The sequence below is a fragment of the Synchiropus splendidus genome, chromosome 5 (genome assembly GCF_027744825.2).
Source record: "Synchiropus splendidus isolate RoL2022-P1 chromosome 5, RoL_Sspl_1.0, whole genome shotgun sequence".
Classification (NCBI taxonomy): Eukaryota; Metazoa; Chordata; class Actinopteri; order Syngnathiformes; family Callionymidae; genus Synchiropus; species Synchiropus splendidus.
This window is the reverse complement of record NC_071338.1, coordinates 33850456-33875007: the sequence shown is the minus strand read 5'-3', so window position 1 is coordinate 33875007 and position 24552 is coordinate 33850456. Positions and strand designations below refer to the sequence as shown.

General features: G+C 57.1%; 3 protein-coding genes across 8 annotated transcripts; 2 read left to right on the top strand and 1 right to left on the bottom strand.

Annotated features, from left to right (window-relative positions):
• Positions 1 to 106: 106 nt before the first annotated feature.
• On the bottom strand, positions 107 to 4336 carry tdp1 (tyrosyl-DNA phosphodiesterase 1). Of its 3 annotated transcripts, none has more exons than XM_053865229.1 (16): positions 3709 to 4336; positions 3053 to 3622; positions 2927 to 2970; positions 2806 to 2861; positions 2649 to 2745; positions 2552 to 2586; positions 2398 to 2490; positions 2166 to 2336; positions 2017 to 2095; positions 1778 to 1954; positions 1526 to 1574; positions 1392 to 1458; positions 1203 to 1310; positions 948 to 1050; positions 510 to 621; positions 107 to 445 (listed from the first exon to the last, which is right to left on the bottom strand). In XM_053865229.1, the coding sequence occupies exons 2-16, from the start codon at positions 3618 to 3620 to the stop codon at positions 372 to 374; spliced, it is 1833 nt and encodes a 610-aa protein (XP_053721204.1). In that variant the 5' UTR covers positions 3621 to 3622; positions 3709 to 4336; the 3' UTR covers positions 107 to 371. The 3 variants fall into 3 exon arrangements, with proteins under 3 accessions (XP_053721204.1, XP_053721201.1, XP_053721203.1); XM_053865228.1 differs by having other exon boundaries at positions 109 to 445; positions 3914 to 4335; XM_053865226.1 differs by having other exon boundaries at positions 108 to 445; positions 3053 to 4335.
• eprs1 (glutamyl-prolyl-tRNA synthetase 1) lies at positions 3761 to 20541 on the top strand. Of its 4 annotated transcripts, none has more exons than XM_053865223.1 (34): positions 3761 to 3921; positions 7155 to 7239; positions 7295 to 7394; positions 7469 to 7625; positions 7686 to 7816; positions 7880 to 7974; positions 8434 to 8560; positions 8622 to 8814; positions 8879 to 9050; positions 9115 to 9348; positions 9423 to 9507; positions 10073 to 10132; positions 12376 to 12486; positions 12609 to 12745; positions 12813 to 13020; positions 13083 to 13195; positions 13880 to 13997; positions 14071 to 14229; positions 14293 to 14442; positions 14631 to 14822; positions 15142 to 15342; positions 15405 to 15599; positions 15793 to 16067; positions 16622 to 16673; positions 17253 to 17462; positions 17531 to 17603; positions 18576 to 18655; positions 18727 to 18828; positions 18890 to 19045; positions 19108 to 19479; positions 19544 to 19704; positions 19853 to 19931; positions 19993 to 20057; positions 20157 to 20541. In XM_053865223.1, exons 1-34 carry the CDS (start codon positions 3879 to 3881, stop codon positions 20305 to 20307), a joined length of 4842 nt encoding a protein of 1613 aa, XP_053721198.1. In that variant the 5' UTR covers positions 3761 to 3878; the 3' UTR covers positions 20308 to 20541. The 4 variants fall into 4 exon arrangements, with proteins under 4 accessions (XP_053721198.1, XP_053721197.1, XP_053721199.1 ...); XM_053865222.1 differs by lacking the exon at positions 3761 to 3921 and adding an exon at positions 5001 to 5174; XM_053865224.1 differs by lacking the exons at positions 3761 to 3921; positions 14631 to 14822 and adding an exon at positions 5001 to 5174 and having other exon boundaries at positions 20157 to 20540.
• Positions 20542 to 21087: 546 nt separating this feature from the next.
• Positions 21088 to 23207, top strand: glo1 (glyoxalase 1). The gene is made up of 6 exons (XM_053865233.1): positions 21088 to 21217; positions 21660 to 21742; positions 22301 to 22441; positions 22657 to 22724; positions 22805 to 22894; positions 22959 to 23207. The coding sequence occupies exons 1-6, from the start codon at positions 21140 to 21142 to the stop codon at positions 23048 to 23050; spliced, it is 552 nt and encodes a 183-aa protein (XP_053721208.1). The 5' UTR covers positions 21088 to 21139; the 3' UTR covers positions 23051 to 23207.
• The last annotated feature ends 1345 nt before the right edge of the window (positions 23208 to 24552 follow it).

The window sequence follows — 24552 nt, the reverse complement described above, 5'->3', positions numbered from 1 at the left end:
TGGGCGACTTGCAGTTCAACCTGAGGAGATGTATTGAGACAACTTACCTGCTGATGTGAGCTCAGCTGAGTCAGACCCCAGCACTGAGTCTCTGTGGACTTGAACAAAGTGAGTCATGGACCCAGCTGTCGGGTCAGGTGGGGGACAGAAGCCAGGGTCAAAGCAAAACAGGTGGCCGTGACCGAGGAACGGGGAGTCACAGGCAGGAAACACCACTGATGGAGTCGATAGAACATGGTTTCAGCAGGAAACAAACGACAACGTTTGAGCTGAAATATTGACAAGGAGAAACGAGGACTGAGTCACAGCAGCTGGAGAGTCACTGGTTTATTGTCAACAGTAGAAAATCTAAAGCCCCCGGCGGCGCGTGTTCAGGAGGGAACCCAGACGTTGCCGTGTGTGTCTGGGACCTGGCTGTACGGAATGTTCCAAATCCAGGGCTGATCTGAACACACAAGACGGCGAGTCAGAGTCGCTGACAAACGTCGGCTCCTTTCAAATCCAAATACCTTTGGAGGAGTAGGCAGTCGGTGGGAGGTCAAAGGGCACGGGGAAACCGGAGGAGGAGGAGGAGGAGGAGACAGGAAATGGATTCCTCTGGACAGGAAAGGTGTCCATGTTCTGTCAAGAGAGAGAGAGGAAACGGAGAGGGCGTCACTGTGTGTGACTGTGCTCTTGTGCTTCTGTCTTTGGGAGGACATGTTTGCTTTTGGAATCACTTTGTCCGGTCCTCACTTTGTCTAGTCTCATTCAAGGGTTAAATCTGCAGTAGTAGCCGGGTCATTATCACTGGGCTCCACTTTGGTCTCAGTCAAGGTTCAGTTTAGCCATGTGTTTTAGACGGCTCGGTTCAGGGGGAGAGGCCGGGGGAAGGCTGATGTTCATGACAGTCCTCACTAAGATAGGAGGACAAACGTGTGTGTGTGTGTGTGTGTGTTGGTACTGACGAAGGCCGAGGGCAGGAAGAGAACCCCGAGCTCGTAGGAGCGGACCATCAGCTGGGTGTTGTTCTTTTCCAGGGCGCCCCACGCTGCTTTGGACAAGTTAGCGCTGACACACAGAAGACAGAGGTGCGTTAGTGGGCCGGGGCGCCGTCGCCGGGGCGCGGTCGGAGACCCGTCACACCGGGGCGCGGTCACCGGGGCGCGGTCACCGGGGCGCGGTCGGAGACCCGTCACGGGGGGGAGCGGTCGGAGACCCACCTGGTGACCAGGAACCAGGCCAGCCGGCCGAAGTCCGGGGACGTCCTCATGTAGGTCTTGATGTGCGGCATGGCGCGAGTCCTCCCTGTGGCGTCGGCCTGCCAGCGGCTACACACACACACAGGGAGTGAGGAGCCACCGCCTGTGGGCCAGCAGGGGGCAGCAGATGATCAGCTGACAGGGACTTACTGGAAGTAGGAGTGAAGCCAGAGCTGCTTCTGAGCCGTCTGGATGCTGTAGGGGAGCGAGCCGCCGGCTGGGAAGACAAGCAAAGCACAGCTCAGTCCGGCTGAGCACAGCCAGCAGGGGGAGACGCTGCTGACCTGGGTAGCCTTCCAGACTGCTCCTCACGTCCTCCACGGCAGGGTAGAGCTGCAGCGCCACAGCCAGCAAAACAGAGACGCAACAGACCAGTTGGTGACAAGGAAAACGGCCGGAACGCGCGACTCAACTTCGGCAGGTTATTCTGTTATTCTGATGTCAGTTTCCAGATGTTTCCGAATGCCGTCACGTTGCACTCCACCTCCAAGATGCGGCGTGTGTTACCAGCTTGGTTCCAGCTGCAGCAGACCTACCAGGTGGACGGGCGGGTCCGGGCGCTGGGAGGACTTGCCCAGGGTGGTCAAGGTGCGCTGGAACTCCCCAGCCAGCCACTTGCTCCTGTCCAGGCCCAAGGAACCGATGCTGGAGAACTGAGCCAGAACCGGCCACTGGTCCTCGGCAGGAACAGGCTCCGTGTGCTGGTACAGCAGCTGAGGACCACAGAGAAGATGCTGGAGGGTCTGTGGAGATGAGGAGGACCTGAGCTGGCTACCTTCCTCAGCCGCAGGTGGCCCCAGCGATCCAGGTCTGGACCGGTGTAGCGCCCTGGAGTGGAGGCCACCAGGTGGACCCTGGAGAGGAAGAGGAAGAGCAGAGTCCAGACGGGTCCAAGAGAGTGAGGGCTCTCCACATGGGACCGACCTGGTTTCTGAGAGGTCGTGCTCTTTGATCCTCTGGATCCACTCCTCCAGCTCAGGAGCCCTGTACGATGCCAGGTAATCCAGCAGGTCCCTTTTGAAGAAGGTGGGGGACTCGCCGGCGCCAGCGCCACTGCCGTCCGGTAGCCGTGGGAACAGAGGACTCATCCACATGCTGTAGGGTGCGAGGGAGTGAGTGAAACCAAAGCCCTCCGCCCCTCGGACCTGCTCCTCACCCTTGAGTCTTCTGGTACCAGTCGGCTCTGATGAGGTTTGAGGTAGTGATGACCACCCGGAATCCTTCCTGGTACCACAGCAGCATCATCTTCCTGTGCGGTGGGGCAGAGCTGCAGTCATTGGCCGTGGAGCGCGGGGTCAGAGGTCACTCACGTGTGGTGCGTGCCGAAGGTGATGTCCAGCTTGGCCTGAGGAGCACAGCGGGTTACTGAGCCACTGGGGCCACGGGGGTCACTGAAGGGGTCCGTACCTGGCAGAAGCGGACGTGAGGGAAGGGCTTGGCCTGCTGCACCAGCCGGGCCTTGGCCTCCCGCTTGTCGCCGTGCACGATCAGGACGGGACGATCCCTGAGGCCCAGATGACACAATGTGAGGACCTGAGGCGGCAGAGATGGAGGCGGGGCTCACCTGAACTCGGGGGGGTACTGCTGCACCATCCAGGCGACGTCAAAACAGTAGTTGAACTGGAATCAGAGACAGTGGTGATGGAGCTGGGGTCAGAGGTTGCGCCCCGCCGCACCTGTCTCACCTGCACCGACTCCTTCAGCGTCCCAAACAGTGGCGAGAGGATGTCTGGCTCGGACAGAGCAGAGGAGAGTCGAACCGTCAGTGTTGACACGTGACCACCACGGGGGGGCGGGGGCGGCGCCCTCACCTCTGATGTGCAGCGCTCCGGTGTTGAACTTCCTGTCCAGCCCCGTCACCTTGTTGAGGTAAAACCTGTAGGTGTCGCTCAGACGCGGGAGACTGGACTCGAAGAAGTCGGCCGGCTCGTCCATGTAGTAGAGCCGGCCGTGAGGACTCGGGGGGCGCTCTTGCTCCGCCTTCTTGCTGGGGGGCTTCCTTTTGGGGGCGCTGTGGACCTTCTTCACATCATCACCACCATCATCATCACTGTCGGACAGAGCCCACCCGGAGCCCTCTAGCGCCTCCTTCTTCCTCTTCACAGATGGACTGGACGCAAACGTGACTGGGTTCAACTGGTTCTGGGCCGCGGCTTGTCTGGCCGCGGAGCCAATCTGGAGCGAGGAGAGTGGCGCGCCGTTGCGCTCCGACTTCACCTGCAGCTGCGGGTCCGGAGGAGAGGGGGGGCTGCGGGGGAGAGGTAGGGGGGACGCTGGAGACCGGAGCGTGGCTTTTCCTGACGGAGTCAGCTTGTGGTCGTCATCGTCGTCGTCGCTGCTGGAGATGGACCACTTGCCATGTTGACTGTCCTGAGACATTCCTGGGGGACAGACAGGTGAGAGGTGGCAGGCAGGCGCGCGCGCGATGCTCGAGAACGTCACAACATCACATCCACATCACGCTCACGTGACAACCGCAGGAGCGCGTCAGAAGCCACGCCGCGAGCGCGTCCGCTCCACCGTCGACACCGAGCCGGAGTTCGGAGCCGACGTGACCACGGTTCAGTGTCGTCTGTGTTCCACTCGGAGTCCAACCAAACACGCGTGAGACCACCGCATGGCGTTTACATTCCACGCATGGACGTGCACAACTGCAGCGACGAGCCGATTACCTGGTCAGGTCGGTGAAACTCCGCTCGCGTTTCGCAATCTTTCTGATCCGCCGTAAACAAAGTTCCATGCGACGGCAGCGGTGCGGCGGGGAAATGTGTCCGGCCGGAAACACGGACGCGACCGGTCCATCGGTGGGCAATGGAAGATCACAATAGACCTGAAAACAAGCCGCGCATGGACTCGATCCGATTCAGGAGTCATCACTGAACTTTAGTAGTTTTCTCTCAGAAAAAAACAAAAAACATTTCCCCCTCTTTACTTTGACTTTGATATTTTCTTGTCGAATTATAAACAGATGTTTCTAATCTAATGGTACATTTAGAATCAGCAAAAACTTCATTAATCCCAAGGGAAATTTTGTTGTAACATGCTCTGTATACAACATATCACAATAAATTAAAAAGAAACAATATTATACAGTGCAAAAAAGAGTGGTACAAAAGAGCTTAGAAAACAATGTGCAACAAATGCAGTTCAAGAACAGAAAATGTGCCAAAAAAACCCTTCATTGTATTTTTTTCAGGGACGAATTGTATGTTTTTATTGCCACAGGAAGAAAGGAGCTCCTGTGGCGCCACTGCGCTCACCTGTCACTTCAAGACAATTGAATCGTGCACATTCTCTCGATTATTCCGAAACATTAACGTGCACCATTTGTCATATTGCTCGTTATACCCCCCAACCCACTCTGCTTTTGCTCTTCTCACTGCTGTGATTTCACCCAAATGTGTACGGGCAATAGAATCATGTTTCTTTGGCTGTTGCATTGTTATTGTGACGTTTAGATGGAATTTTGTTCCATTTCTTTTCATGACAGCAACCAATTTTAAACGGTAAAAATAAAAGGCTAAGCCTCAGATATTGTTATTGGTTTATCACACAAACTAGAAAATACAAATACTAGAAAACGAATGTGACAGAAGTGTATGTAAAACAAGGAAATGAAAAAACAAAAATACTAATAACGCCATGGAAAAGAACTAACGCTGAGGAGCCCGATGTGTGAAAGACACGCGACTCGTCTTCTGTTCTTCCGGTTGAGTTTGCCGCTGTCCTTGATGTCACAGCGGCGCGTGACGCTCTCGCGCTTCCTGTTTTGTGTTGTGACGTCAGAGCGCGGCGCCCGCCCCGCTCCACGCGTGCTCTCTTCCGTCTGAAGGCGAAGTGACGGTGGTCAGTCCGACTCTCTCTTCACGGCGGCAGGAGTGCGCGAGACCATGGCGTTGAACCTCACCATCAGCACCAGCAACCCGCCTCTAGGTGAGAGCTGCGGCCCGTTAGCATCCGAGCTAACCCTCCGGCGGTGGCCTGTGACTTTCTACTCGCGTTTTCATCCGAAACAAATGAGGCGTCGGCAGCAGCGTGTCTCGCCCGTGACTGTGCGCTCGAGTGCTGTTTAAAAAAGTGGTCAAGTTGGTGAAGGCAGCTCAAAATAAAGGGGGTTCGCTGTGACAGTTGTGCGACTCATGGTTAGCTGCTAGCCGTTAGCCGGCGTGCTGTCGTGGCACCGCGCGCCCCGCTGTGTCAGAAGTTGCGCCCGGTGGTTTGAGCGTTCGCTGTCTCTCTGTTCACGTCAGCTGTGGTCAGCGAGGACCACAGAAGAAGCCCCGAGTGGGTCACGACCCCGGCCGAGACTGTGACACGCTGGCGTTAGCACGCTGTTAGCACGCTAGCTCAGCGCCGCCTGAGAGTTGCCTGAGAAGCTCCCCGTGTGGGGAGCCGGGTCCCCGCTGACGGGTCCGGAGCTCGTGTCGCGCTCACGCCAGACAGTAATAGTGGTGTGTTGGAGCGCGTGACTTATTTCTCGCTCCGCCCCTCTGCTGCCGGCTGATGCAAGAAGCTGCTTTTGGTGCTCCATTCTGGTGTATTAGTGATGTGTCAAGGTGTGGATGTGAGAGGTGCTGACAGCGGCAGGTTTGGACCGACCTCTCCTCAGTAGCTGCCTTTACATCAGACAGACTAGTCTTTCACCACCAACCAGATCTGAGGGAGGAGAGAGAGATCAACTCCTCTCGTCTTTTCTGTGATGTCTTTCCTCAGACTGCCACGGTTTAATGAGCTACTGGTGTCCGAATCCTGCTCCCCGACTCATGAGGACTGGACACCAGTAAAGCCAGTGACTGAAGACCTTTAACAGGCAGGGAAGGGGGTGTTTGCTCAGACCGGTTGAACAGCTGTCTGCTCCTCGCTGGTGGAGCTTTCCCGTCACTCAACATATTTCCCTGAGCCGATAGAAGATGTGAGCCTGAGGGCGTCGAGACTGCTTGACCCTCCTTCTGCAGCAACGCCGCCACCTAGATTCACAACATTCAGGATGCTTCCAGGAGACTTCCTGTGTTGAAGATGTTTTTTTGTTTCAATTTTTTATTGATTTTAGAAAACATATATATATCAACAAAAACAAAACAACACAAAAGTATATCCCTTCCCTCCCTTTACCTACGTCAGCTGAGAGTTTAGTTTCCCGTCTTTAGACACATGGCAAACACAAGTTAATAATCAAACAAATCTGGATGTCGGGTTCATACCATGATAAAAAATATCAACATATCTAGCATAATGTGATGGTCAGTACAGACTGAACACATAATGAAGTTGAAGGGTGCGCATTATGGTGAGGTTGACAAAATAAAAGGCCTCCGGATGATGTGGGATTTTTCTGGGGAACGGCTCACAGTATAGCAGCTCTTTCCGAGGCTTAAACACGACATGACGTCTCTCAACCGTTGAGCATGAGTGGGCGGGGCAGCGTCTCTCCTCCTCAGCCGTGTAGCGCGCCTGGCCAGAAGCAAAGAAAATGTTGTTGGTGGTAAATCTTCCATCTTCTTCTGAGGTGCCAAACAGAGCCAGCAATGGAGCAGGCTCAGTACTTACTTTGACAATTGAGTATTGAAGATGGATTTCCAACTTAACTGGGCCACGCCCAAAACACATGGCCTCCCCTCCCTTACATTGTTCACACCGAGAATCAACCTCTTCATCAAACCTTGCTAATTTGGACTTCGGCGCATGGGCTCAGACCAAGGATGGATTCCCAGGAGGCCTCAGCGATGGAGATATTCAGGCCCTCTTCCCGTGCACTCGCCCGTCCCCAGCAGGCAGCCTGCCATCACCGGGAGGCTTTGCAGCTCCTGAGGCAGAGCAGACGTCAGATCAGCCTGGCGCTTGTGTCCCTGTCTTCTGCTGGTCGGTTGCTTGTGCTCAGCGTGGTGGAAGCTTCTCACCCTCCGGTGTCTGCAGGGGCTCTCCTGGCAGCCGAGCATGTGAAGGGCAGTGTGACGGTGTCAGTGGAGGAAGGAAAAGACACTCGGCTTCACGTCTCAGAGTCAGTAGCTTTGTGAGAACGTTGCTCCGTTTGTCTTCTAACGTTTCTCTCTCAGTGAGGTCCAATTCAGCGACGCCAACTCCATCAGCCGGTACCTGGCCCGCGTGGCTCCTGCTCTCGGCCTGTACGGCGCCAACATGATGGAGCAGACCGAGGTTTGCCTGGTCGTGTGTGTGTGTGTGCATGAGCAGACGTAGGTCCAGTTCCCTCACGCTGCCGTCCTCCACAGGTGGACCACTGGCTGGAGTTCAGCGCCCGCCGTCTGTGTGCTCAGCCCAACTTGGCCGCGGCGCTGGCAGAACTGGACAAGGCTCTGTCTCTTCGGACTTTCCTGGTGGGGAACTCCGTCACCCTGGCTGACCTGTCGGTGTGGGCGGCCCTCAAAGGTGGGTGCGGACCTCACCGGAGGGGGGTGGAGCGCTGAGCTGCTGCTGGTGTGTCCACAGGTCACGGGGACTGGCCCGGCCGTGGCAGAGGTCTGGCCCATGTCAACCGCTGGTTCTCCTTCCTGAGCTCGCAGGTTCCCTTCAGCGCCGTGGGCGACAAGTACGCCGCCAAGAGAGCGTCCGTCAACAACGTGAGTCAAAGTTGACTGACAAACCGGGTGTGGTAGGTGGCGCCATCTCCTGTCTGTTTTCAGTCGGAGGAGAAGAAGCAGGACGTCGGCAAGTTTGTGGATCTGCCAGGGGCCGAGGTGGGCAAGGTGGTGGTTCGATTCCCTCCTGAGGCCAGTGGGTGAGGCGTTGTCTTTTCTAGAAGTGACTGCACCAACACATATGCTGTACGTGGCTCATCTGAACCGTGGGGCTTTAGCTGCAGGGTTTTAGCTAGGATTTTGAAACGGGGGTCCAAAGCCAGACCATAACCCCACCCCAGTTCCACACTTTAAACAATCGTTGACTAAACTAACTCACTATATATATATATAGCTTGAGTGTGACATTTGAGAAACTTTAGAAAACAGATCCACAGCTGATACAACTGTTGCTTGTCTTGCATCAATATATGAGAGAAGATGAACCAAACTGTTGACATGAAGCTTGTCGCCAGGGAACGAATCAAACAAAAACTGCTGCGACTTCTGCATCTGAAAGTGGCAACAGTACTCAGTTCATCTCTGTTCACCATGATTTTGTTTTGTTTTAAAAAAATGTTATGTTTGTACCCTCATACTGTCTCTCCTTTTGCGAGCAGATACCTCCACATTGGACACGCCAAGGCTGCTCTGCTGAACCAGCACTACCAGGTCACGTTTAAGGGCAAACTCATCATGCGATTCGACGACACCAACCCTGAGAAGGAGAAGGAAGACTTTGAGAAGGTGGGCCCCCGACACCGGACCGGGATGTCCGGGGATGCTGACCGCCGCTGTCTTCTCTCAGGTGATCCTGGAGGACGTCTCCATGCTCCAGATCCGCCCGGACCAGTTCACGTACACCAGCGACCACTTCCCCGACATCATCAGCTACGCAGAGCAGCTGCTGGCCGAGGGGAAGGCCTACGTGGACGACACGCCGCCGGAGCAGATGAAGCAGGAGCGGGAGCAGCGCGCCGAGTCCCGATGCAGAAACAACAGTACGGTGGCCCCGGCTCGCTGGTGCGCCGCCCAGACCTGAGCCGCTCCTCTTCTTCTCTGCAGCCGTGGAGCAGAACATGAAGATGTGGGCCCAGATGAAGGCTGGAACGGAGCTGGGCCAGGCCTGCTGCATGAGAGCCAAGATCGACATGAGCTCCAACAACGGCTGCATGAGAGACCCCACTCTGTTCCGCTGCAAGAACGCCCCCCACCCCCGAACCGGAACCACATACAAGTACTCTCTCTCCCTGCACGGGACCCTGGGCAGAACAGTGTCTCACCGCGCTCTGTCCCCGCAGAGTCTACCCCACGTACGACTTCGCCTGCCCCATCGTGGACAGCAAGGAGGGGGTGACTCATGCTCTGAGGACCACCGAGTACCACGACCGCGATGAGCAGTTCTACTGGATCATCGATGCCCTGGGCATCAGGAAGCCCTACATCTGGGAGTATGCCCGGCTCAACCTCAACAACACGGTGCTGTCCAAGAGGAAGCTGACCTGGTTTGTGGACCAAGGCTACGTGGAAGGATGGTGGGTGGAGTTTGAGCCGCCTTCTCAATTTCTTTGTCGTTGTCTAAACTCCCCTCCCTGCGGCTCTGACCCAGGGACGACCCGCGGTTCCCCACGGTCAGAGGAGTGCTGAGAAGAGGAATGACAGTGGAAGGACTCAAGCAATTCATCGCTGCACAGGTCAGACCAAGTGTGTTTGAAAAACCCTGACTCCCCACATCTGAGTCTTGATATAAGCCTCATCACTACTGCAGCGATGCACAGAGGCTGCAGAGTTGTTCAACAGCTCCTGAGAGTCCTAGTGTCCCATGTTGACTTTCAGTGTCAGGCACTTGCTGCAAATGGCTAAAGTTCAAGTGGATTTTTCAGCTCAGGAGGAAGCCTGGAATGACATGAGTGAGAAGTGCTGAGTGATTCGATCTCAAGTTTGAACTATTCTGCATCATGAGAGCAACAAACGTTTATTGTTCTGTATTTCTGTCAGTCAGTTGTCCTGGTGTTATTAGTTGCTGAGCTGGGACTGAGCAGCCTGCTGGTCTCTCTCGCTCGCTCCCTCCAAACCAGCCTTCTGAAGGAAATAGGATCTTGTCTCGTCCGATTGTTTTAAAGCCTGACCACTGAATACATGCACGCTTCCATGAGGCCTCCTGGCACTGATGGATCAGCACTAATACTACTGAGAAAGCCACATGACTCTTGAAGCTAGAGGATGTTTGGATCTAACGCTTGATCTGGTCTGTTCCAGGGAGGATCGAGGTCTGTGGTGAACATGGAGTGGGACAAGATCTGGGCCTTTAATAAGAAGGTGGGTGCTCCAACTCTTCTCAGCTCACTGGGACTTGGCGGCCGCCTCAGTCTCATGCTCTGATCCTGCACTTCTTCTGAAGCGATAACTGAGCACTACAGAAGGGCCGAGCTCCTGAAATGATTCAAACCAAGCCGCTAAGACCTGTCCAGAGTCGGAGGTGGAGTGGTGCTTCATCAGTGCAGCCGAGTGGCGGCTTTGTTTGTGGCTGGCATGGCTCCTCTCCTGGTTCTGCTTCCTCACCTCTCTGATGCCCCTCCAGTCCTTCTCATCTCCTTCACTCTTGCTGCCATTTCCTCTATGGCTGCTTCGTCTTCACTCATCTTACTGTCCAATCTGGTCTGAGCTAAGCTCCATCACCTCACCTGCCCTCTGCATGATCCGCCGCTCGCCCCCCTCTTCTTCAGACACTTCGGTCATGTCGCTTATCTTTTCATGCTCCATGGTTTTTCCTATGACATTTTGCCGCCTGCTGATGGTCCTCAGACCGAAGCGGGTGTCTTGTCATGCTGCTGCAACGTCAGCACTTCCATCCTCCCTGAATGTTTCTGCCACCGACTGAAGTAATCAGAAGGCTCAAAACAGGTGTTGGTGACTGACAGACAGCAAAGTGCTGTCGGCACTGACACGTCAACGCTCACACACCTGGAGGTTTGTGTGCTATTGGTCCCTCGGTGGAGTCTGGTTAATGTGTGTGCCACGTGTCTGTCTGGACCTCCTTGTATTTGACATTGAACATCTCACACTTCTGTTTCCTAGCTGCCAGATAGCTGTCTGAAGGTACTCCTCCTCCTCCTCCATGCCTCTCTCCACATCCCCTCCCTCCCTCCCTCACCCTCTCAGCCTCTGCTCACTCCGGTCCCCTGAATCCATTCTGTCACTCATCGCCATTTCACCGGCCAAGTATTGGGGGAAGTAGCGAGGTGCTTTCTTGAAACTGGCCTGACTCTGTGGAAACTCTGAGGCATAGAGAAGCGTTTTTCACCCGGGGTGCCGCAGCACACTAGTGAGCCGTGAGAGAGTGTCAGGTGTGTCGTGGCAAAATGTGTCCGGAGACAGAGCTGGGCGATATGATGACGTGAAATCATGACAGTGAGAAGGTGTTGAGGAGCAACCAAGGTGAGGAGATGATCCCATGGACTGGCTGCCATTCTTTCTCTCCACTCTACTGTAGAGCTCCAGTGTGTTGATGCGCTGATCCCTCCATCAGTCAAAGGACAAATGAATAGGGATTTTCTATAGGACTTTATGCACAAGTGTGCTTTGGCCCAGGTTCCTTTGGTGGTGTGAACCAAGGTGCCGTGGCTAGAAGAGGTTGAAGAACACTGACATAGACATCAGTGAGCCGACGTGATTCCCAGAGAGTTTGTCAACATCTTGTGCAACAGCTGCTGCAAGAGCAGGATGGTCTGGTGTTCATGAAGAGCGAGCGGTTTTGGTCCGGGGTGGCGTGGGACTGGTCTGTTGTTGCCATGTTATTGATCTGGATGGATGTTACGAGTTGTTGCCATGATCCTGAATGTGACTGCACCTTGTTTCTACAAATCCCTCATATAGACTCGTTCATTTGTGATCAGTGTTCAGCATAGTGTGACGGCATCCTCCCTCCGGATGAAGCCCTCGGCACGCGACTGACATGTCAACCTCACGAAGTTTCATCTTCTGTCCAATGACTGTGCAGTCACTTCAGCCTGTTTCCTGCCTCTGGCCATGAAGCCAGACTCTGTTAGGCCCCAGCGTCTCCACCACTCTCGCCGAGCCCTTCATGTTCCTTCCATGGAGCAGTAGAGTTTCGGCGCTGTGGTGTGTTGATGGGATTGTGGCAGGGTCCTCGCAGCATGCTAGCAGAGCCCTGCTGAGGCCCTGTTGGCTCCTGCAGGTGGTGGCAGCAAGTCCTTCCTCACTCAGGTGTGTTGCAGAGCAGTCGAGGGTGGTGAACAGGTGAAGTGGTCGCGGGACCGAGGTCGTGTTCGGGTTGGAGTCGCTCCGTCTCTCGCCTGGCTTCCGCTACTTTTAAGCCACTCTTTGGTTTTGCTGTCACTGGCTCATGGCTGTGTCAGATGAGGGTGTGGTGGCGCTGATGTGTCATCATCTGAACTGTGCTGCCCTGCCAAAGCTGCCGACCATCCGTCAGTCATTCCTGTTTTTTGTTTCTCCCCTGCGTCTGCTCTCAGGCCCTGACACCGTTATCCAGACGCAGTTGCCGTCTGCTTTTTAAGACCTTTGTTCTTGTGTTTCCGCAGGTCATTGACCCCGTGGCTCCCAGATACACGGCTCTGTCGGGCTCCTACACGGTTCCTGTGACCGTCTCCGAGGCTGCTGAGGAGATGAAGGAAGTGGCCAAGCACCCCAAGGTCTCTGCCTTTTCTCTTTGTCACCCTGGGCCAGACCTCAGCTCTGTGTGTGGACTGTGGGAGGAAACCAGAGTGCCCTGTGCTCAGGTCTTCAGCTGCGTCTCCTGATTGTGTCCTTGTAGAACGCTGACGTCGGCGTGAAGGAGGTTTGGTACGGACCTCGGGTCCTGGTGGAAGGAGCTGATGCAGAGACCTTTTCAGAGGGGGAGACGGTCACCTTCATCAACTGGGGCAACCTGGTCATCACCAAGATCAACAAGTGAGGATCAGCGCGAGGCGCGGCTGGCGGCCCGGGCGCCACTCACCGCCTCCGCTTCTGCCCTCAGAGCGTCCGATGGGAAGGTCCTGTCCATGGAGGCTCGGCTCAACCTGGAGAACAAGGACTACAAGAAGACCACCAAGATCACATGGCTGGCTGAGACCAACAGCGCCCCCCTGCTGCCCACAGTGTGCGTCAACTACCTGCCCCTCATCTCCAAAGCCGTCATCGGCAAAGACGATGACTTCAAAGATTACATCAACAAGAACAGCAAGGTAGGGTGCGAGCGACGGTGTTGCTCTGGGAGCGGTGGTGAGCGTGTGTGGCTTCCCCTCAGCTGGAGGAGAAGATGCTCGGGGACCCGTGTCTGAAGACGCTGAAGAAGGGAGACATCATCCAGCTCCAGAGGCGGGGCTTCTACATCTGCGACCAGCCGTACCAGTCGCTCAGGTCAGTCTTCGGAGAGAAAAGCAAAGCGCTTCGGCGTGTTCAGAGACTCGAACGTCAGGTGCCAGAGAAGCTCCCCCAAATTCATGTAGTTGAGCCTTTCACAATACATTTATGACCTTCCCAGTCCAAGGAATACCCTGAATAAGTCGTCGAGCACCGACTGCTAATGCTAGCTGGACGTGTAGCATGTAGCGCTGACATCATCAAACGCGGAGGTGTTCACTGTCGAGGTCTGGAAGAGAGCAAACACATTCAGGATCGTCTTCCGTCTGGTGCTCGAAACACAAGCTCATCAGACGGTGACAAAACGTACAGAAAATGATGATGGGTCCGGGCCAGAGCAATCATTGGTGGGAGGAGAGTCGGTGGCCCGCCTCTTCAGTGGCTCAGTCGAGGCCCGTCCTCAGTGACACGGTGGGAGCCTGAACCACCTGGAGCTGCTCTCCCCTGCAGAGTCCTCCTGCCATGTTGACAGCCCTGAGGTGGCTCAGTCAGCCCGGTCAGATCTCGCTCCATCTCGTCCTGGCGCTTGACCTTCTGGAGCTGATGACAGGTGGCCAGTCCCAGGGCTCCAGGTCCGACTCAGCTGCCGGGTCAGCTGGTGTTTTTGGACCTGACCTGCCGTGATTGACGTCTCTGTGGTCTGTTGTGCTCTGCTGTGAAATGAAGTTCCTCCCTCTGTAGTCCCAACAGCTGCCAAGAGAGTCCCTGTGTCCTCATCTACATTCCTGATGGCCACACCAAGGAGATGCCCACGGCCGGGTCCAAGGACAAGAGCAAGACCCAGGCCCCCGGCAGCACCGTGAGTAGCCCCGTGGTCCCGCTGCCAGGGTGCTGGACCCTGTTGGAGTCACCAGCCTCGCTTCTGTTTCCAGCCCGCTCCTGCTGCCCCAGTTCCAGCGCCCCCCGCTGCCTCGTCTGGGGATCTCTTCTCCAGCATCGTCTCTCAGGGAGAAACCGTCCGCCAGCTCAAGTCCACCAAAGCCTCCAAGGAGGAGGTGGACAAAGCCGTCCAGCAGCTTCTGTCTCTGAAGGTCGGTCTCTTGTCTGAGCATCTGTGATGTGTGACCAACATGTCCGTGGTTCTGGCTCCGCAGGCCCAGTTCAAGCAGCAGACGGGCTTGGACTACAAGCCCGGCATGGCCCCGCCCACCTCGGCCGCGCCGTCCAGCGGCTCCTGCCCTTTCACCCGCGTGGCGGAGCAGGGCGAGCTGGTGAGGAAGCTGAAGGCTGAGAAGGCTCCCAAGGTAAGGTGCTCCTCTCCTGGCCTCCTTGTCCTGCTCCCATCAGTCGCCGTCCTCGTGTCCTTCATCTGGTCTCCGCATGAGTAGCTCCTAACATAGATGTGGTCCTCACGCAACCCCCCCCACCGTGTCCCACTCATCGCCATGCTAAACCAAGTCAGACCCACAGTCACTCGTCGTGTGTTGATCAGGACCAGATCGACTCGGCCGTCCAGCAGCTTCTGGCTCTCAAGGCCGAGTTTAAGAAAGTGACGGGTCAGGATTACAAACCTGGGATGACCCCGCCCACCCCCGCCCTGTCAAACTCCTCCTCAGGACTGTACGACCGTGTCGCTCAGCAGGGGGAGCTAGTGAGGAAGCTCAAGTCCCAAAAGGCCCCCAAGGTACAGTGGAGGAAGTTGATGCAGGAGTTTTTGTCTTCACTCGCTTGTTTGCTTTACCCACAGTTACAGTGGATTGAAAAATGTCTGGGCCAGTTCATACTATGTTCTTGTGGGATCTTGTGGGATTTTTTTTTTTTTGGTTTTTAATTCTTTTATTTAATTCTTTTGATTTTCTGGTCTTATGTTTTCCAATGAATCGGAGTCTCAGAGGCCATGACCTCTGAACTGCCAGAGCGAGTCTGGATTTACTCGTCAAATGTGGGCGTGGTGGTAAGCGGGCCCCTCGGGGACCAGGTCCTGACTGTCTCCGTCTGTGCAGGACCAGGTGGACGCAGCAGTCCAGCAGCTTCTGGCCCTGAAGGCCGAGTACAAGCAGGCGACGGGGCAGGAGTACAAACCTGGAGTTGCTCCGGTGCAGAGCATCCCTGCTGTGGCCGTCACCAATGGCTCTGGGATCTACCAGAAGGTGGCGGCTCAGGGAGAGGAGGTCAGGAAACTGAAGGCCGCCAAAGCCCCAAAGGTGAGTCGGCGAATGACACGGCACGTCGGTGGTGACGGACTGTTGACTTGTTGCTGCTTCAGGAGCAAGTGGACGCTGCGGTCCAGCAGCTGTTGGCTCTCAAGGTGGAGTACAAGCAGCAGACCGGCCAAGACTACAAACCAGGGTCGCAGCCGCCGGCCAGCCCCGCCCCCGCTCAGCCGTCCCAGGAGCTGTTTGCTCAGGTGGCCCAGCAGGGGGAGCTGGTGAGGAAGCTGAAGTCGGAGAAGGCAGCCAAGGTGAGAGCTTGTTCAGTCAGTAGGAGCACGGAGGGTGAGCGGCTCCCACAGTGTCTCCGACGGTCACTTTCTCAAGGACAAGGTTGGTCAGTATCACAGTAACACCAGCTCATGTGATGCTGACCGACACTTGCCTGGGCAGCTCCTAACATGCCGCTGCTCTCAGACCAGTCTGTGTTGGCCTCCTCCCCAGGAACAGGTGGATGAGGCGGTCAAGACTCTGCTGGACCTGAAGAGCCGCTACAAGAGTCTGACTGGGGAAGACTACAAGCCCGTGAGTGCTGCCGGGGGAGAAGACAAGAGCCGCAAGGAGCGGGAGAACAAGAGCGAGAAACAGGGCGGAGGAGGCGGCGGAGCTCCGGGAGCAGGCAAGAAGGGCAAAGGAGACAAGGAGGGCCAAGGCAAGGAGGCGTCTGGAGGAGCAGCAGGTGGCGCCGGCGACGGCCAGGGGCCCAAGAAACAGACACGGTGAGAGACCGAACTGTCGGAGGAGACTCCAGAGCGTCTGAAGACTCATTTGAGGCCACTGTATTAACAAGGTTTGTGGCTGTAATAAAGTGACAGAGATGGACCACTTTGTCGGTTTCCTGTCTACAGTAGTGCAGTTGCCAGGGCTGTAGGTTGAGGGTGCTACAAAAAGCTAGCTGTGGTTGAGAATGTCGGAAACGAAGGGGTTAATCAGGTGCCGAAGAAGAAACCAGGTCAGACGTCTGGATGGTTTGAAGGTGGAGCTGATCTCTGGAGGTGTGACAGGAAGTGCGTAGTTTCTAAAGACGAGCGCCCCTGCAGGTGAGGAGGTGCACTGCGTGTGTTTGCTGCACTTGTTTGAGGCTGAGACAGCTGTGTGTGGCTGGTGTGACCCTGTGTGTCCTGGTGACAGCTGGTGGGGGGCCGGGCCGGGCCGGGCTCACTAACCCCGCTCTGAGCCGGCATGTGTTGTGTTGCTGTGTCCTGGCGCTGGTGTGGGGCAGCAGGGTCATCTGAGGGCATGGTTTGCTCCTAACTTGAGCTCTTGTGCACAGGTTGGGTCTGGAGGCCAAGAAGGAGGAGAACCTGGCTGACTGGTACTCTCAGGTGAGCCCCATCTTCCGTAGCATTGTCGGCTCACAGGTATTCCCTGCTGCAGTTCATATCCTCACCCTCATTCACCCATTCAGTGCAGCGCTGGACCAAAACTGTCAGAGGTCAGAACACTCTCTGCCAACGGGCGGATGTGTGTGAGGTTCAAAAACACACACTGGAATATCAACGGATTTGAAATGTATTCTCAGCTGTTTTTTTTTTTTTTAATCATTAAAATATTAACTTAAAAAAAATGAAAATTAAATCAATTTGTTAGGCGTAAAAATATCAATCTATTTTTAAGTCAAGCATGTTTAAAAATATTTGAATAATGAATAAATGCTGTATAATAATGAATAAATGTCAAAATCATATTCATCACTGATGCTGAATCCAGGGAAACGGTTTTCTCTCAGGACTGGTGAAGTTTTGATGGAACATGTGGTGTTCTCCCGCTCGCCAGCAGGGGGCGCCCCACTCCAGCAAACACTGATCCACCAGTGTGCGGCAGCGGCTTTGGAGGGGGGCGGGGCCGGATCGTGTCCGGGACAGAGGAGCTCCTGCCTGACCTTCTGTCCGCTCCTCCCGCAGGTCATCACCAAGGCGGAGATGATTGAGTACTACGACGTCAGCGGCTGCTACGTGCTGCGGCCCTGGTCCTTCGCCATCTGGGAGGCCATCAAGGACTTCTTCGACAGGGAGATCAAGAAGCTGGGCGTGGAGAATTGCTACTTCCCCATGTTCGTGTCTCAGGCCGCGCTGGAGAAGGAGAAGACTCACATTGCCGACTTTGCTCCCGAGGTACCGCTCCCCACCACGCCGCCCGCGGCAGCCACTTTCCCTCTCTGACCTCTCCGCTCCGCCCTCAGGTCGCGTGGGTCACCCGCTCTGGCAAGACGGAGCTGGCGGAGCCCATCGCTGTCCGACCCACCAGCGAGACGGGTCAGTGCCCCTTGTCGTCTTCTGCTTCTACATCACAGACGTGCTGCCGCGCCGTCACCGCGCCACTTCGCTCTGACTCTGGAGCAGTGTTGTCCTTCTGCAGCGACGGTCACTTCGACGACACACCCTGCATCTCAGGGCCGTCTCCAGCTCAGAGGGGGCCCGAGGCTGTTCAGGGCCTCCAGTCAGTTGCCAGAGGTGAAGAGGTTCCCTGTAGATGCTTGACTGAGATGCCACAGTCTGATGTGAGCCAAACAGGCAATAGGTGGAATGAAGCATCCAAGTTAAACTGGTGAAGGAAAAGAATTGTTTGTATGTCGATGAATAGATCAGTGTTTATGAAACATGATTGTTTTAGAGAAGGACGTCAGACACATCCAGTGCAACCATGGAAACACGTCAGTGATGAACAGCACAGCTGATCTGGAGTCAGAGCCCAGCGCTGGCTCTCTGCTCTGAAGAGTCATGGCTGACGTGCTGGTGGCTGCAGACCAGTGAGGCCGCGCTGCACACGAGCTTCAGCTTGGAGAAGCAGGCGCCTCTTCAGGCTCTTCAAATCCTCAGGTTTGACCGTGGGTCAAAGTGAAAATAAGCTGAAATAGCGCGTCTCATACGTGAGCGACGACTGATCCATGACAGAGCAACGCGCTCCCCCCCCTCCCCACCTAACTGCTCCAACGACCTTGTAAAACCACCAACACCAGCTTATTTCATTTGACTTTATTTACCGCCAACGTGTGTTTGGTTCGCATATAGTGGGTGTATGAAACACGTAGCCACCAAGGAAAACGCTCATTTCAGTTCCCTTCATAAGATGCTTTGGCGCCCCCTGGTGGCTTCCAGGCCCTGGGCGAGAAGCGGCTTGTGTCCTGCTGCTGCTCATGCTCTTTAGCCGCCACTGTCGTCCACTCCTCTCCTCCTCCTCCTCTGATGACGATGCTCTCTCCTGACCCCTCCCCCCCACCCCTGCAGTCATGTACCCGGCCTACGCCAAGTGGGTCCAGTCCCACCGAGACCTGCCCATCAAGCTGAACCAGTGGTGCAACGTAGTGGTGGGTGTCTTTCCTCAGCCCGCGTCAGATGGTGGGGGTCGCCTCACCTGTGTTAACCCTGCTCCCTCCAGAGGTGGGAGTTCAAGCACCCGCAGCCCTTCCTGAGGACCCGGGAGTTCCTGTGGCAGGAGGGCCACACCGCCTTCGCCACCAAGGAGGAGGCCGCCGAGGAGGTGGGTCCCAGCGTGAGCTGCTCTTGGCGCCTGGGTGGAACGGTGTGCTTGGTGGCCGCAGGTCCTCCAGATCCTGGACCTGTACGCCCGGGTTTACGAGGAGCTGATGGCCATCCCGGTGGTCAAGGGCCGCAAGACGGAGAAGGAGAAGTTCGCCGGGGGAGACTACACCACCACCGTGGAGGCCTTCATCTCGGCCAGCGGCAGGGCCATCCAGGTACCCACCCGCGGCCTCCCCTGCCAGGGTCATGTGACTGACCCGTGTCTGGCGCCTTCCAGGGCGCCACCTCCCACCACCTGGGCCAGAACTTCTCCAGGATGTTTGAGATCACCTTCGAGGACCCCAGGAATCCAGGAGAGAAGCAGCTGGCCTACCAGAACTCCTGGGGCCTCACCACCCGCACCATCGGGGTCCTGACCATGGTCCACGGAGACAACATGGGGCTGGTGCTGCCCCCCAGAGTGGCCTGTCTGCAGGTGGTGGTCATCCCCTGCGGCGTCACGGCGTCTCTGCCGGAGCAGGAGCGGGAGGCTCTGATGGTGCTGTGCGCCCAATACGTCACCCGCCTGCAGGCTGCCGGCATCCGGGTCAAGTCGGACCTGCGCGACAACTACTCCCCTGGCTGGAAGTTCAACCACTGGGAGCTGAAGGTGAGAGACGTGGCAGATGCACGGCGCCGAACCCGCGTCTGAGCCTGCCCTGTCTGTGGTCCAGGGGGTCCCCATCCGCCTGGAGCTGGGTCCCAAAGACATGCAGAGGCGTCAGTGTGTGGCGGTGAGGAGAGACACGGGAGAGAAGGTGACCATCCCCGACAGCCAGGTGGAGAAGACGCTGCCCAGCATGCTGGAGGACATCCAGGCCTGTCTCTACCAGAAGTGAGTGGCTCTCCCCCTCCGTCACCGTGGCAACCAGGGCGGCCCAAACACCAGCAGGGCTTGTCTCACGCCCGAGTGTGGCAGGTCTCACGGCCGTGAGAGAGTCCAGCTCCTCTGAAGGTGCTGACGCCTGCTGCTGACCTTTCAGGGCTTCAGACGACCTGCGCAGTCACCTGGTGGCCGTGGACACCATGGAGGAGTTCCAGAAGGAGCTGGACCAGGGCAAGGTGGGTCTCTGGGCCTGCTGGCTCTCTGGGCCTGTTGCCCATCTCCTCTTCTTCTCTGCAGATCGTGCAGATCCCCTTCTGTGGAGGCATCGAGTGCGAGGACTGGATCAAGAAGACCACGGCCAAGTAGGTCCCCCGGAGCCGAGTCATGCGTCAAACAGTGGGGTGTCAGCGGGTGACCTGAGTCTCGGCGTCCCTCACACGGTGCTTTTTTTGTCCTGGCAGGGACCAGGACCTGGAGCCCGGGGCGCCCTCTATGGGGGCCAAGAGTCTGTGCATCCCCTTCTCCCCCCTGAAGCAGCTGCAGCCGGGTCAGATGTGCGTCAGCGGCAAGGAGCCGGCCCAGTACTACACCATGTTCGGACGCAGCTACTGAGGCCGCCGTGGAGAACCCTGGGGGATCATGTGACCCGGGGCGCGGTCAGGATCTGGGCCTCCAAGCTCCTCCCACTGTCATGTTTCCAGCGGCTGGCGTCTCTGATGAAGCCCGGCTCGCCGTCTCACTCTGTCTCAGGAAGGCGGCGGGAGCTGGGCCCACGTGACCCGGTGACCTGCTGCTGAATAAACTTTGTGCTGACTCCACTGGTTTTCTGCCTCCAAGTCGAGGTGTCTCAGCTCGGAGTGAGACCCTCCTGTTTCTGCCACATGGCTGTGAATGTCAAAGGTCACAGCATTTCACTGACCCCGGGGTGAACCTGCTCCGGCGGCAGCATTATGACCAGTGGCCATGTGAGCTGGTGGTCATAATGATCTGGTCGCTCGGTGTGTGACGAGAAAACATCTGAGGAACTTGTGCCTCAGTGTTACATAACTGTGAGGACCCGTCAACTTCCTGTTCTTCAGCTTTCAAAGTTAAAGTCCAGAGGAAAGTGAGCGTGGTCCAACTCGGTGGCGACCAGGATTCAGCGCGAGTGGACCAGGTCCTCCAGAAGACCGCACACCTGGCAAGGGACCACGTGACCTGGCGGACCTGGTCCCGTCCACTTCACGGCTGACCCACAGCATTCTGCTCTGGAGACACGCCCCCCAGGCTGGCGGTTCCGCTGCCGTCCATCTGGGGGCCCGAGGTTTGGACCCGAGTCTCCAAGCGCCTCTGACAAGCTTTTATTTTGAAGGCGCCATGAGGAGGCTGCGGCTTATCGGCCGCTCCTCTGCGGCTGCGCACTCAGTCTCCACTCCGCCGTGGTTGTGTTCGGATCGACGCGAGGATGTCGTCGGATAAAAGTTCGCCGGACGAGAAGGCGGCCGAGACGGCGGCGTGCAAAGGAGCTCACGCCATGACGAAGGTAGGGCTCGACGTCGCTCTCTGTGCGGAACCTGTCGGACTGGCTGTCGAACCGGACCTGCGGCCTGAGACCCGCTTCCTTCCGCCCGTCCTGCCGCGCTGCTGGTCCGCCGCCACCTGGCGACCGGTGGAGCGGCAGCAGCAGCAGCGAGCAGCGGCGGCTCAGTTCGCCGCCGGTGAGAACAAGTCTGTGCAGAGCTGCAGGTATGTAGGCGCGGCCTCAGGTCCGGACCCGAGACCGGGCTGTGTGAGGAACCTGCTGCTGCTGCTGCAGCTGCTCCTGGGCAACACTGCTGGTGACGCTCAGGTGTCAACTGGCTCCAGGTTCCTCACCAGAGTGTCAGGATCTGCGCAGTCACCCAGCTCCCTCAGCCTTCCACGGACTCCCGCCAGTGGGGGGCGCTGTGTGCGTGTGGCGAGTGACGCCAACCCTTGTGTTGCAGGACTTCGTGATGCAGCAGACCATGCTGCGGGTCAAGGATCCCGTCAAGTCGCTGGACTTCTACACGGGGCTGCTGGGCATGACGTGAGTCCACTTCCTGTTGGGTGTGAGGGTGGTGACCGCTGCGGCTCCGCTCACTGTTTAGTGACCGCGTCTGAGCTGGGACTCTCACGGGTGACATCACTTCCTGCTGCTCTGTCAGTCGCTTTGATGGTGTCTGGTCGACGGGCAGAGAGACTCGGACTAGACTGAGTCTCCCTCTGACCTGTGGGACTCGGCAGCGAGACCGTAGCTCATCTCACAGGGACTCTCTCGGACCTGTGGGACTCGGCAGCCAGACCATAGCTCATCTCACAGGGACTCTCTTAAACCTGTGGGACTCGTCAGTGAGACCATAGCTCATCTCACAGGGACTCTCTCAGGCCTGTGGGACTTGTCAGCGAGACCATAGCTCATCTCACAGGGACTCTCTCAGACCCGTGAGACTCGGCAGCGAGACCATAGCTCATCTCACACTCTCGGTTTATCGGGGGGAGGGGGGCCACAAACATCAGTGCCAGGTTTGAATCCAGGCCCGCTTGTGTGACTGGCCCGGGCGCTGGGGCGGGACTCGTCTCTCACACTGCGACTGTGGTGTTGCAGGCTGCTGCAGAAGTTCGACTTCCCGTCCATGAGGTTCTCGCTCTACTTCCTGGGCTACGAGGACAAGAACGAGATTCCCTGCGACGTGAAGGAGCGCACGTCCTGGACCTTCAGCCGGAGGGCCACGCTGGAGCTGACACAGTGAGGCCCCGCCCTGACGCCATGTTGAAAACATCTCAGGGGGTCCTGAGGTGGCCCCGCCTCCTGTAGGACCACGTGCAGGGGGGTGTTAGCGTGTAGAGGCTGAGCTGGTGTCTGGCTCGTCCGGGGCCGACTTGTGTGAGCCGGGAGGAGGCCCCGGGGCCTCAGAGACAGAAGGGAAACCCTGCTGAGGCTCATGGTCCTCTCCTCCACAGCAACTGGGGTTCAGAGACCGACGACACTCAGACCTACCACAACGGAAACTCGGACCCTCGAGGCTTCGGTGAGTCCCGGTGTGTCGGGTCTGCCAGCCGACCTGCGGGCGCCTGACCTGGAAGTGACGCGGGTCCCTCTGACACACAGGTCATATCGGCATCTCCGTCCCAGATGTCTACGCTGCCTGCGAGATGTTCGAGAAGGCAGAGGTCACGTTCGTCAAGAAGCCCGACGACGGTGGGACCTGACCCCTGACCCCTGACTCGCCCGGTTCTCACGTTTCTCCTCTGGGTCTCTGCAGGTAAAATGAAAGGTCTGGCCTTCATCCAGGACCCGGACGGATACTGGATTGAGATCCTGAGTCCCAACAACATGGTGTCCATCACCTCCTAGGAGCCGCCGCCGGACCTTGTTCTTCTGAGCCCTGGATGTGCGGCCCGAGACCCGGGCCGGGACTAGCCCCGGACTGTCGACCCCACCGCGGATCCTGACGGGTCGCCTGGCGCCGAGCTGCTGTGTTGGTGTGGAATAAAGCTTCCGACTGTTCTGAGCCCAGATGTCATGAGCCAGAAGGTGGATCAGGATCGGACGGGTCAGCGACAGCGGTGCCGCGGCACACTGACCCCGTCGGACCTACACACACACACACTCGCTCTCACGTGACCGAGTTAGACCCGACAGCAGGTGGCGCCATTTGATGAACAAGTTCCAACACGGAACTGACCGGCTCTGTTTTTCCAGCGACTCGAGTCGTGTTGAGTTGGATGTTCAGGGAACGAGTCGCGACTCACCGAGCCGAACATTCGCCTGCGGCCGGGTCCCGCTCGAGTGGTTCCAGGTGACTTGCACGGTGGAGTCACTCAGGTGTGTTGTTAGACACTGCGCCACCTGCTGCAGGTAAATAGTGACACGACTTGCGCCACCTGCTGTCACATGAGCAAGGATTCTCCATGACGTCATGCGCTCAGAGCTGCCACCAGAGGGCGCAGTACGGCGCTTTCAAACTCATGGGGTCTCAGCCTTTGCAGACTGTCAAGAGTCATTAAGCCCTTGATGAGTCCTGCTCCACAGTGACCAGCAGGTGGAGCTCCTGCTCAGCTGACGCACCAGAAGCTCGTGCGTCGACCTCTCGCTTCACTGTGGGTCAAAGGTCTGACCGCAGATGTCACGTGACCGTCTCATCACTTCCTCTGAGAGAGGCGCTGTCTGAGGTCGTGGGGGCAGCAGCCGCAGTCGAGAGGTCCAGACTGGGTTCTTCACACAACCAGTGTCATGGTCTGGACTCACAGATTCAGCAGCTGGTCAGCGGACCTGGCGCCACCGCAGAAGAACTCCAGCAGCTTCCTTTGGACCGGGTCCCATGTCAGATCATGGTGATCCGGAGGCCCCCCCCCCACGACCACGGCGCACTCTACTTGACAGCAGCTGAGGACAACGGTCAGGTGAGTCTGCGCCACCGTGTGGCTGAACCTGGTGAAGCGCAGCCAGAACCTCCAGGGCGCAGCAGGAACACGTGAAAAACCTTCTTTTACAGAAAAGTCCAAGGTAAAAGAAACAGTGCCGTGGCTTGTCCTGTTTACTGCTGGACGGAGGTTCCGTGTTAGTTCAAGCGAGAAAAGGCAAAACAATCCTTCAGCTGTGTTTGGCGCGGGTCGGTTCTGCAGGTCGCTCGAATCGTAACGTCAGGCCGCTTCCTGGCCTCAAGAGTGGCGTCATCAGGGGTTAGACGGACCACCGCACGGCGGACAGTGTCCCAGCTCCCCGGGGGAGAGGCGCGTCTCTGCACCTCCAGCAGGTCCCACCATGACTGTGAAGCATGAAGCCCGGTCTGATGCGGCGTCCCGGCGTGTTGCTGCAGCAGGCCGACGTCCTCCAGCACTCGGTGATGAAGCTGT

Bases quoted from the DNA above. Each gene is read 5' to 3' on its own strand.
- eprs1 (XM_053865223.1), top strand. From the start codon at position 3,879: ATGGACGTGCACAACTGCAGCGACGAGCCGATTACCTGGTCAG. The intron at 14,230-14,292 runs GTCGGTCTCTTG...CTGGCTCCGCAG, and splicing joins AGCAGCTTCTGTCTCTGAAG to GCCCAGTTCAAGCAGCAGAC. The intron at 15,600-15,792 runs GTGAGAGCTTGT...CCTCCTCCCCAG, and splicing joins AGTCGGAGAAGGCAGCCAAG to GAACAGGTGGATGAGGCGGT.
- tdp1 (XM_053865229.1), bottom strand. From the start codon at position 3,620: ATGTCTCAGGACAGTCAACATGGCAAGTGGTCCATCTCCAGCAGCGAC. The intron at 1,459-1,525 runs GTCAGCAGCGTC...TTGTCTTCCCAG, and splicing joins CAGTCTGGAAGGCTACCCAG to CCGGCGGCTCGCTCCCCTAC. The intron at 1,311-1,391 runs GTAAGTCCCTGT...GTGTGTGTGTAG, and splicing joins TGGCTTCACTCCTACTTCCA to CCGCTGGCAGGCCGACGCCA.
- glo1 (XM_053865233.1), top strand. From the start codon at position 21,140: ATGTCGTCGGATAAAAGTTCGCCGGACGAGAAGGCGGCCGAGACGGCG. The intron at 21,218-21,659 runs GTAGGGCTCGAC...CTTGTGTTGCAG, and splicing joins GAGCTCACGCCATGACGAAG to GACTTCGTGATGCAGCAGAC. The intron at 22,442-22,656 runs GTGAGGCCCCGC...TCTCCTCCACAG, and splicing joins GCCACGCTGGAGCTGACACA to CAACTGGGGTTCAGAGACCG.